The sequence below is a fragment of the Egretta garzetta genome, unplaced genomic scaffold (genome assembly GCF_000687185.1).
Source record: "Egretta garzetta isolate BGI_Z169 unplaced genomic scaffold, ASM68718v1 scaffold975, whole genome shotgun sequence".
NCBI classification, from domain to species: Eukaryota; Metazoa; Chordata; class Aves; order Pelecaniformes; family Ardeidae; genus Egretta; species Egretta garzetta.
Window position 1 is genome coordinate 21,132 of NW_009259633.1, and position 12,326 is coordinate 33,457.

Below are 12,326 nucleotides of genomic sequence, written 5' to 3' on the forward strand. Positions count from 1 at the left end.
CTAACTTCCTGAATTGGTCTGAAACCCTAGAAGGGTTAGTCACTCTTGCTAGCAACTCTGTCAGAGCTGGTAGCATCCCAAAGATGTTTCTCTTCCTTTTTAAATTGGGCTTAAAACCCCAAAATCCTGTTTCATACTCAGCTAGTTCACTACCTCTACATATTCCAACAGCAATGGCACTTTTCACTGCAGGCACCAGCCCAAAAGCTGCGGCCTCCTTCCGAGATTAATTTCACTACACCAATTGAGATTTCACACTGGGAGGAGCCTAGCATCATGCCGTCCAGGACCAACCGAAAAGCTGACCAGAATGCTGTATCAGCAAGAGCTTTTTTTGGGAAATTAATCACATCGGCCAAGTGATAGAGGGGGCCTCCTTTAACCAACAAACACCAAGTGGCACGAGCGTGTCTCCTGCCTCCAAAATCACCCCTCTCGCTGCAAGCTTGTGGCGTTCCACTTGTTTAACCACAAAGGAGGAACAAAATAGAGTTCTCAAGGCCTTCAAACACACACTCTGTTGCATTCATTGGGTAAGGTAGTCTGGCGTTAGTCTTTTTTAGCTTCAGGTCTTGTTTCTTCTCCTCCCTCAGTTTTCTTTCTAGGGACACACACTAAGTTACTGGAACAGAGTAAGAACATACTGGGAGTAACAACTGCAAGTCCAGGGCAACATTTTGCACTGTGCCCGAGCAACTGACATCCAAGGCCAGGAGCTCTCCATGCTAACTACCACTGGGCTCAGTTCAACCCATAGTTGGTCTCTCGTCAGCACATTTCCTACCTGCAAGGTAATTTTGTTTTTCACTAGCAGCCCAATTTTGATGTCCATGAGATTGAGGTCATTTTCCAGTTGCTGATTGGATCGGATCAAGGTTACAACTTCCTCACGCAGTTTCATTAGCTCAAGCTCCTCCTGAAAATCTTGGTCACTCTGATCAAGCAAGTGGACAAACTTCCGGACCACAGCCATAGGTGGGTTTTCAGCATTAACTAAAAATAGGCAAGAAAACATCAGGGGATGGGAAACAGAAATAAACATATGCTTTATCTATGTTTAAACAGCATGTCAAGGAGCAGCCAGAATAAAATCAGCACCGCCATGTCTAAACAGCTTCTGACATTTTTAATTTCTTGTTTTGAGTAAATCATACTACCTACTCTCCACACTGCCCTACCAACTTCATCGCAATCGCTCTCCAAAACTGTCTTGATTTACAGATCACATTAGCGACACCACTTGCAAACAGAGATTCAAGGCACATCAGCTTTATCCTCTTGGCAATACTTACTGAGGGTTTTGTAGTCTTCTCGCGCTTTGTTTGCTCGGATAAAGGCTTGAATTTTTATAACATCATTTATCTAGGATTAAAAAAAAAAAAAAAAAAAGAAAAAGAGCACTTGACCTTGTTCTGGCAAGAGTACAAAAGTCAGGTACTGAATTAATTTAACAATATAGCCTCTTACATGGTTTCTGAAATACTGCAGACGATCTCTGTAACGTCTTCTGGCTTGATACATCCTGGTCATTGATTGAATCTAGAGAAGGGTAACCAAAATACTCAGATAAAAACCTTTCCTACAGAGTTCACTACCCAAAAGGTTTACCAAAAAAAGTGAGCAAGGAGCCTTCACTACCTTCACTACTTGGTCCTTTTGTGCTCGCAGGTAATCCAAACGGATCTGATACGCCTTCCTCTGCTTGTAGCCACGCCACTGGGACTGGAAACAGAAAACAGGCACGCTGACTTTACTTTTCTAGTTAAAGAGAAGTAATTACAAATCTGAACTTCTTTCTGCTCCTCAGCTTCCGACTTCCCTTTTGGCCAAGTAAAATGTGAGGGAGACATGCTTATCTTCTCAAGAGATATACAGTGTGAAGCATTAACTGTTTCACCAGTTATCATGAGACCCTTGAAATTACCTGAGCCTTCTGAAGCACAGGCAGAGATCAAGGATACAGCTACACAGTCACATTGACAGAAACTGTTCTACATGAGGATCAGGCATTAGCTGATGCTGCTGCTGGCGAGAACAGCGATGTAATGTTACAAGCCTTCAGAGCAGACTTGCTGCTACTGAACAGAAGTTAGGGAAGGGGCTGGACTACACTTAGAGGGAGAGTGTGTTATTTTAATGAGCTGGGAGTGGTTTTGAGGGCTTTGTTGTGGTTTGTTTGGTTTGGGGTATTTTTCCCCTCAAATATGCATGCAGAGCACATGCTACTTGGGCACAAACAAACATACACTGCTCAAATAATAAAGTGGTAATAGGATGCAAAGCATCTACTTCATTTGTACGCCTTTCAATTGCAACACCAGAGGAAGATTTTTTCATTGTTCTCCTGTAAATGCACCCAACTTCACACTGAATTATCCTACCATCTCTTTCAGGTCCTCAATCCTCCAAATCCCTGGACAAATTTGAAGAGAAGAATCTTAACTCAGGAACACTGAAAACCACATTGCTTCTCTTCAGTTCATGAGGAATTACAGTAGTAATTCATCATGTGCTATCATCACCATAAAGACGTATGACACCCTTCATATTGCCCTATTCCCAAAACGCTGAACCCGATAATAGTAAGATAGGTAAAGCTTCCTCAAATAAGTTTCTGCCTCTCCAACTCTGCCTGAGAAGACTTTATTGATTACATAGGACATAGAAAAGTAAATAATATACCAAAACTCTTTGGGAGAAGGAAATGCCTTTAGATAATTCGCAAAATGAGGTGAAGATAATTGTGTGGTCTAAGTGTTTGAATTGAACAAAAACTGTCAGTAAGCTTGCATGTACAAAACAACTGCAGAGAACCAGTTTCAAATGTAATTAAAGGACATCATTACCTGAATGCAAGTGATTGCTGGGACTTGTTTCTTCAAAAAATTCATTCTCGAGTTGAATTCCTGGCGAACAAGATATCCTCGACAGCAAGCCTGAAGTTTTGTAATCAGGTTCTCGTTGGCCAGCCACAACTGCTCTCGGTTGTATGCCGCAGTGACTCCAGATATGGTGCTCTGGATTAACGTTACGGTAGGAAGAAGAGCCAGAAAAAGAGAGTGGAGATACAAGAAACAGGACGTTACAGCAGTTTTCCGTATTGTGCTTACAAGAAACTTCCAAGTTGCCTTTCAATAAACAGCAACACCACGGTCCTGTACCCTGTTGCTGACAGGACGAATTCTGAAATGGGACAAGGAGTTTTGACACACTCAATCTGATGATGCCCAGTGAAATAAATGAGTTACTGAGCTTGTCAACATGACTATGGTGTTGAAGCGTTCTCTCTTAGAGCTGCATTAAGGATGGGAATGGTAGGAACGTCAGCTTTTCAGAGAAAGAGCACGTGTTATCTACCCTACCTGTATCTCCTCCCGTGACAGCTGTGTGTCATTTTGCAGAAATTCCGCTGGTTCATCCCATCCTCCCTCTTTGGTCCGCAGGTTATGATAATAATGATAGCCTCCTCTCACCCAGTGTTTCACCCATTCACTGCCATTGCCCACTAAGAGCAGAAACCGCAGTCAGTGTAAGTCTCAAAAGCAGACAAGTGTCTTACCTTCCCTGCATACAAATGTTAAAATTAGGAAATCCATATATACAGACGCTCCTCCTTCCAAGCAAGAGAAGGAATGTTTCCGAGTTCCTCATACGAGAGCTACCTAAGCACAACACATTCTGCAAGTGGAGAACATTCTACTGTTCATTTTTAAAAAACAAAAAAACAAAAAAAAAAACCAAAAAACAAACCCAAACCAACCAAACACCAACACCTTAGTTCACAAAGCATCCACAATTGACACTTGTAACACAAGACTTCTCCCCAGAGGCTTTTTCACCTCTGTTTCCAAGTCCACATGCAATAAACTTGAATTTATTTCACCAACAGCTAGCTACTTGAGGTTCACCTGCTGCTGTTTTTCTTCTCCTGACTTCTGAGAGCTCTCGCTGGTATGTCTCAGCACATTCTGGAGTGACTCCGTATAGCCCAACATCCGGTGAACGCAAGGCACTCAGGGTCTGGCTAACATCACCACGGTCTACTGCTTCATTAATGGCCAGAATTCCTAAGGAGACTTTGATAACACAAGGAAGCAGGTTATCTTGGCATTCAGGGGCTCAGCGACTTACAGCAAACACAGAACAACAGAACAGAGCAAGGCAACACGAACACACCCTTACAGTTGGGGTGTGTGTATACACACAAATATTTAAGTTTATATAAATACAAAATGTAAATAAAAGCCAATCAGACATCTTGCAGTATAGAGGCCCCTTCAGTATGGGGTGTCCAACCTCCCGTGGCACAGCACCCGCAGCACGTAATTTGTGTGCTCCAAGTCCCACTATAGTGCTGATTTACCACCAATATTTCTCAACAACACACAGCATTTTAGCTCTACTCTGACAGCCATTTTAGTTAACGCAGTTTCTTCTGGAAGAGTCAGTCACAACTCAAAAGGGGCCTCTTCAACAACTAGTATCATCCATCCCTAGTGAAAAAACTATGGAGTAGTTTGTAAACAAGTCAAAAACCTGACTGGGGAAAGACAGGGGGCAGAGGAAGAGAAAAATAACACGTCATTCCGGGGCTGCTCCAGAACTGTAACTCAAATACAGATGTATGCACAAGAGCAAAGGCATCGTACTGACACAGCAAACAGGAGATACAGTACTTTTCAGCAACTAGGTAAGACTGTTCATTCATGGTATCTGAAGATCGCATTCAGGCTCAAGGGCACATACTTTAATCCTGCTTTTGGCCAAATGTTCCTTGGCATGACATTCAAGGTGCTGCCTTGCCAAAGTGCTTGGTGGGTGGGAAAATGGTAAAAAAATTGCACTGGTACAGCTGGGCACCAACACCAAGATGAACAGGTAAAACTCTGCCCTACTCCCCCCACCCTTTATTTATTTATTTTTAAGGCTGTTGACAGGGGAATTCCCTGACCAAATAACGTCATTAAACCCAACAAATTTTGTCCAACTCCATGGCCTAGTTCAGTTGTGTCTCTGGTCAGAAAGCTTTTTGTGAACCTATGGCTTTTTCTCTCTTCTAAAACATCTACAAATAAAGACTACAAATCGACAAGGCACAAATATAAAAGGAAGCTCATTTCTGTGCCAACAGAGTGAGGACGAGAGGAATAAACTGTGCCAGGAACTCTACATATCTGATACAGACTCATTAAGAACTCATGTCGGAGGGCAATCTAGTCCAGTCCTGTTCTCAGAGCTGGGCTACCTTCAGGGCCTTGTCTGACCAGGTTTGGACAATCTCCAGGGACAGAGATGCCACAGTGTCATTGGACAACCTGTTTCAGAAGGCACCACAGAGAGATTCAAGACTCAGATTAAACTTTTCCAGTATGGTTGCCTATTCAAAGCAAAATCAGAAGGGGCTGGTTGTGCATCTTTGGATAACTGTAAGTATTGGCCTAACATCAAATTTGAAGTTTCAGAAGTGGAAAGAAAGACATTTTATCAGCACACCAGAGATGAAACAATCAAGAAAAATATAAGGTGACTATAAAGAGAGAAAACAATCAGTTTATTAATACTGTACAAATAAAGCAAAACAAGCAAACAGGTGCAAATACTGAATGAAATGGAAAAGTAAGATATTTAGAGCAAATGGAAATAAAACATTACCATGTTTTAAACATTTATAAAAAGAAGCTCTCTGAAAGCATGCAGTACCCAACAAACAAACAGCATATACAGAGAACAGGCCATTGTATCGAAAGACTTTAAAAACCCTCATGTTTTGTTAAAGAGAAAGTTTCTGCCAGAAACAAAAAACCAAGCAAAAAAACCCTAAGTTAAGCAAAGAGTGGTAATTACATCATTGTTTCTGGAGACAGAAAAGACATAATTACAAAGACTGGGATGTAATGATGGGTGGGCCAGTCCACCTGCAAGCTGTGCTAAGGAGCAAAGGTGGGTATCATTGACACATGCTGTGGTCTGTATTTGAAAAAGATGCAAGGCAGCCTAGAAATACTTAACAGAACAGAGACAAGAGAACAGTATGCCACACAAACAAGAGGTCATGTACCCTGGAAAACAGCATTTAAATTGTGCACGTGAGCGTTCTCATATGTAACTGACCACCCACAGGCACACACTATGAGTTACAAATGACAAACTATTTGATAAAGATTTGCCCAACGAGGTAACATGGTCACACGCAAAACTGGAAAGATGTCATATCCCCCCAAAAGATAAGAAATTTAACATTGGAAGAATCTGACAGTCACGTAAGTGCATTTGATTTCCTTTGCCATGTTTACATGACATTTCTAGCTCCCAACCTTTCCTTACGTAACCAATATTTGGTTAATAATGGGGATTAATTGCAATATTGTGCAGCGATACTTACATCTTTCAGACTCCTCTGTGTCCTTGTTAGCCCTATGAATCCCATCCTGAATTTCATCTAGCCAAAGTACAGCTGTTTCATCCTGCGTGTCCTGGAAAGAATACAATGAGAAAAACCATACGCAGCATGAGGAGAAAAGTATCACTATTTTTGCAAAGTAAAACAACCCCTACCCAACAACAGCCAAATACAGTAGTTTTACATATCAGAGAGAATAAGAAGCATTTCAGTCTTTCTAATTGACTCCACACAAGGACATCACGTGCATTTCTGACTAGCAGAGACTACTACAGCATTACCAGGCTCAATACTCCCAGTCAAAACCTCTTTTCAGGAAACAGAATGAAGAAGAAATTCTGCCAATGGGAATCACTCTAATAAGCAAAGAGAACACAAGGCCAGGGACCCTGTACCGGTTAGTCCTAAAGCCGTACTTGCTAAGAGGACATGGCTTTCCAGGAACACGAGTTAGCCTGTTGACAGAACATGGCTACAAAAGAGAACAAAAAGCTGCTGATGCACGTCTGTGTGCAGAAGCTACAGACTCCTGGGTACCTAATGCCACATCGGGCTGTTCTTGTCCCCGTCCACAGAAGTTCACCAGCCTGTACAGCCTAGCAAACCAAAAAGCGTTGTACATATTGTGGCTGGGTGTACATGCACAACAGTCAAAGCCACGTCTGAACTCTAACAGATTGCTCGTCAAGGAGCAGTGAGCACACAGTATCCTGTATTTTGGCTGGGCAACTAATGTTACATGCAGAAATTTGAGAAGAGGGAAGAGGCAAGTGTTTAGCAAGTCCCAAAATACACATAAAGAACAATGATCCAGCAGTTGCCAACCATAGCTTCTCCCCACCCACTGTTGCTTCCTGTAGGTAACTACTGAAAGAAATGCTAAGACACAACTACTGCCACCCCTCTGACAACTCTCATCGTACAAACAGAACACAGGGAACATTTACTTCTGGTATGGAATAATAATCACGCTGCACAAAAGAGCCACTATTTACAGTGTTCAAGAACTTTTGGGCTAGACTGAAAATTAACATTTCCATACATGCCTTCCTCATTTTTCTCACTGTTTTGGTGGGTCTGAAACTGTCATGCTCCAGGATATTTCCTTCAAGAGACCAACATGGCTTTCACAGGCAGATTTCACCCAAAAGCCCAGACAGTTCCTCAAGAGCACCAGCAACAGCAAAATGCCTATCCAGGGAGTGGGGGAGAATAATCAAAGAAGCAACTTCCCCTACTGTAATCTCTGCCAGCAGAAGTCATAGAACCATAGAATCGCTTTGGCTAGAAAAGACCTTTCAGATCATCAAGTCCAACCTTCAAATCAACCCAGACAGCGCAGGAACCATCCCATGCTTTTCTACGGATTGACTGCTGCCGGCTTTCTGGAAGGTGCATGCAGCATAATGCGCCTCAGGGGCTGCTGCTTTTCTCCCCCTCTCATCCCATGAGAAACATGCATCCTACGGCGCTCCCTGTTCACATAAGGAACAGAACCGGGGCTTGTGGTGACCTGCAGTCCCCTCCCAGCCCCAAGGCACAGGAATCGCTGGTCAGGAACTGTTGACTTCAGACAGGGGCTATTTTCCCCACAACGCTACTGTATATGATCTTTCAGTCTCTGAAGTGACTGCCATGCTGCTGGGAGGAGCCCGACAGCAAACATATGCCTAAATAAGGTAATTTCAGGCCAACTGAGAAGTTACCAGCACGGCCTGGCACGAGGCCTGGCACAAGCTGAGGCAAACGCTAAAAAGAGTTCATTATTTCATTCTGACTCAGTGGGAGGAAATGCTTCAGCACAAAATGGGTTCCTGAGGAACGTTAACCCTCTCAGGGCCTTTGGGGAACCTGCTCAGTGATTTTCATCAGAAATGCATGCAGTTTTCAGCTATTGCCATCACGCAGGTTTACCTTTAGAGAGAAAAAAAAAAATACAATAAAAATCAAGTGTTCAACATAATCTAGATCTCAGTCTCTACAAAATTCTACGTTGGTATTAGAACAATGAACTCCACAACAGAAGAAAAAACAACAAACCACTGTCAAGCCACTGAAAGCACAGACATTTGCTACCTCTTTATAAATAGATGAGGAAAAAAAAAAAAAAAATCAGTATCCCATCCACACTACTCAAATCAGCTGTGTACACACACACGCCTGCTCATCCTCTTTCCTAAACCTGTGAGACGAGACTTACTCCTCCTCTCCCCACCTTCACCTTCACCTTCAGCCAATTAGTGAAAGCAGCAACTACATACATGTCGGTAGAAGTCCCTGGCTAGCAAGAAAGGCAACTACCACTCAAAAAATCATTAGAAGTGTCACCAGGTGAACAACAGACATCAGTATACATTTTGCTAATAGCATGTATTTTGCTTAATTTCTTTTTTCTAATTACCACTTAACAGATTTTTCCACTTCCAGAAACTTTCTTTTTGCTATATATAACTATGCCTATGACTACATTTAACAAAGAACACTAGAAAAAAGTACTTAAGCTTGCAAGAAACCTGCATTCACAAGTTCAGAACTCCTAGAATGAACATGGTCTCCTTGCAAAACCAGAAGTGACATATTATTTCTCTGCAAACAAGATACATAACTCATTCTGGACCCAGGATTAGCTGTAGCAAGCCATCTTGTGCAGTTAATATCCGTATACCATCTCTGTAGTTCATGAAGATTCATATGGTCTGGCTGCAAATCTCTTTCTCTAGTATAGAAAGATTCAAACTGACAGGGTAAGACCAGTTGGTGGTATGCAGAATGCCCAGCTCTCCACTTCCAGTTTTGATTCCTGGCTTTCAAGACCAGTAATAAGCCCATTACACAGATGTAAAGGTTTTTCAAGAGCTGCATTTAGCTGCATTTAATTGCACTCACCTGTGCTTTCTCTCTTTTGGCTCTAAGTAGTGTATCCTGGTAATGCTGTGCTACCTTTGGGGCTACACCCTCCAATTTTGCTGCAGGAATCTGTAAGGCTTGAATAGTCTTTTTGGTGTCCCCTTCATCCAGAGCTTCATTGATAAGACCAATTGCCAAAATCCCTAGGGAGGAAGGTGTAGGGGGAGAAATACCAAGTTCCATTTTCAGTCAACAGTAATCATAAGCATTGCTTCAGAAGAAAAGCGCAGTTAGTCCTTCCTAAACTGGGTATTGGCTGAGAACTGCAATATTTTTAACAGAAAACATTATTTACTAGTAAAGAAAGCAAGACTATTCCTCCACCTTAAGGTAGTCATAATGCCTGGGTGTTGCGATTAAAAAAAAAAAAAAAAAACAATCAAAAAAACCCCCAAAAAATCACCAAACATCCCAAAAACCCAAAAACCCTATAAAACATCACTCAGGGAAACCACATGCAGGGACAAAACTGAGTCCTCTGACATCCAGCTCAGAGCTACTAGAAGAGAATTATCCAAGTCCAAATGGCCAAGGTTCTGGCTTCTCTAGAAAGAAATCTTCACATGAAGCTAAAGATTTGCATGGAATACTATTTAAAAATACAGTAACTTCATATTTTAGAAAACTCTTTTATTAAACATATGTACTATTAGCTGTATTGCCAGAGATGTGGATGGTATTCGAGTATAGTAAAATTTACCGTTCAGCTAAATAAACAAAAATAAGTATCTTACAGTTGGCTAAATGTGACAGAGTCCACATCATGCACGCCCTACCTACAGCAACCATCTCCTGCAAATCACAAATAACCACATTTGAGATGGACCCTGGAGATCATCTGATTCAATTCCCTGCTTAAAGAAGGATCAATTCAAATATATAGTTTGATCAGTGCAGAACACAGAGATCTTTTAGACAAAAGGAAGTAAGGAACTCAGTGTGGGGATTTCCAACTTTGGTTAATGTATCCGAAGAGTGTGTACTACTTCTCCTACTCAGGAAAGAGAATCGCAAAACAAAAGTTTGTATGAAAACCAGAACATCTTATGGAAGAGGTGGTATTTGGATGGAGTAGAGATGAGGGGAAAAAATATATGTTGAGGACACTACAAGAACCAGGATCACTAAAATGACGGCATGGTTTCTGTCAATAAGCAAGTATGCTACCTGTTTGACTTAGGAAAGGCACAGAATATAAGTAGTAATTCTCTCTGATTAGTTTGCGACATGACAGGACTATTCCACGGAACAGCAATATATTACAGCTCCTCACTAGATAGCATTTTTTAATTTGAAACTATTTACAAGGATAGGGGAAATTAAAAATATATGCTCGTATGCCTTGAGGACCTTCTCAAACTAACTTAACTTATTCATAGATAGGAGATAAAAAGTGTCCTTGCATACGAGTATATATGAAGACCACCAAAGAATTAGGAAACTCCTGATGAGAACAGCTTATCTCATTACAAGATTTTCTGCACCTTTTTTTACAGGCTAAGTGTTGTAAGAAACAGGGTGTTGGGACTACAAGAACTTTTAGACTTCAGCTGTGACCTCTTCCATAGAAAAGACACCATGAAACCAGCATCTTGCACGTACTGGTGTGGATCTGTGTGTGTGTGGTTTCAACAAATCTGCGCATGTGACCCAAACAGGAAACCCAGTATCTATTTGGAGATCCAGGAAACAAGTTAATCAAGATAGCAGGCTCTTAAATTAAAATTTAACCCTCTCTAGACTATAAAGTCTTTTCAAAGTGTAACACAACTCCTCAACTACGCAACAAGAGGTGGCAGAAAACACCTCTTTGTCTCAGTGTACAATATGAACTTTATCATATATTGTCATTTATGACAAATCACTCCCTCTTACGATGGGAGCTAAACATTACGAAGATGGCTCGAAAGTAAATGTCATGCTACTTGCATATGCAGGAGGCTTTCAGTACCGGTCGTAACCAAAAATTATGGTCCCTCACTGAAACTGAAATGAATAGAAAATTAAATGACCTGATACAGAACCTCACAAGGATCTACCTAAGGATAAGTTTGTTTAACTGTTACATTTTCTAGTACTCCTCTTAGCTCCACTCTGGATTTTAAGTCAACTAATACTGTCTTAGAGAAATGAGAATTACTCCAATTGTCTGTCTTACTGAAATTTTCGTCATTACACTCAATCCCAGTCTTTTACCACTGCCAAAAGACACTTGTTAACATAAACACTACTAAAAAGCAATTAACCTCTTAAAAGATCAGCACTTTCCCTTTCAACTCTAATTTGAGATTCGGGTGCCAGTATCTGGGACTGAGAATTTGAATGGCATTAAACTGATGAGAATTTGAATGGCATTAAACTGATGAGAATTTGAATGGCATTAAACTGATGAGATAATTAAATGTTCTTTGAAAAAAGAAAAATCTGTATCAAGTGTTTTAAGCAAACCCATCTGAATATGTAACTGTTGAACAGACGGCATTTCAGAATAAACTTCTTGGAGCATCTCTGTTGATTTATCACTGAATCAAAGTATCCGCAAAAGCCTGTATCTTTGTCGCAGTATTTGCTCTACATCAAGGAAGCTGTAATCTGGAAATAGTGTTAATACAGCCAGGAGCTAAAGGACCAAGGATAAGACCTGGAAATAAACTTGTCTCGGTTGTTCATTCAAGCTCCTCATCCACTGTAGAAATGCATCTGACAGATCATTACATCCGAGAGTCATCAACACAAAAACGGGTAGCTTATCTTGCATTTGCAGGTTAGACTATCCACAGATAAGAGTAGAGAGGGATCCTGGTCTGAGTCTGTGGAACTTCCACTAAATACTGGAAAGGTTAAAAGGCCAAAGCACATTCCAAAGGAGGACTAAAAGGGAGAAGAGGAAAACCTGAACAGGGCAGAGATTGCAGCCAAAGAACAAGACTTCAAGAAAAGTAACTTCTACTGAACGCAGCAGATTAGGAAGGAGGATGGAGTACTCCAAGGCTGAGCTACAATAACTCACAGATTTTGG

The 12,326-nt window shown here is 41.3% G+C and overlaps 1 protein-coding gene across 1 annotated transcript in view; it reads right to left on the reverse strand.

Moving 5' to 3' along the window:
• The window catches only part of IQGAP1 (IQ motif containing GTPase activating protein 1), a 71,357-nt gene that overhangs the window by 17,344 nt on the left and 41,687 nt on the right, over positions 1-12,326 (reverse strand). Inside the window, exons 15-23 of the mRNA XM_009638489.2 lie at positions 9,287-9,450; positions 6,383-6,473; positions 3,909-4,076; positions 3,363-3,505; positions 2,847-3,017; positions 1,639-1,722; positions 1,468-1,539; positions 1,293-1,362; positions 785-993 (exon numbers count right to left, since the gene is read on the reverse strand). Of these exons, the coding sequence (XP_009636784.2) occupies positions 785-993; positions 1,293-1,362; positions 1,468-1,539; positions 1,639-1,722; positions 2,847-3,017; positions 3,363-3,505; positions 3,909-4,076; positions 6,383-6,473; positions 9,287-9,450 (1,172 nt within the window). The remainder of the gene's footprint in view (positions 1-784; positions 994-1,292; positions 1,363-1,467; positions 1,540-1,638; positions 1,723-2,846; positions 3,018-3,362; positions 3,506-3,908; positions 4,077-6,382; positions 6,474-9,286; positions 9,451-12,326) is intronic.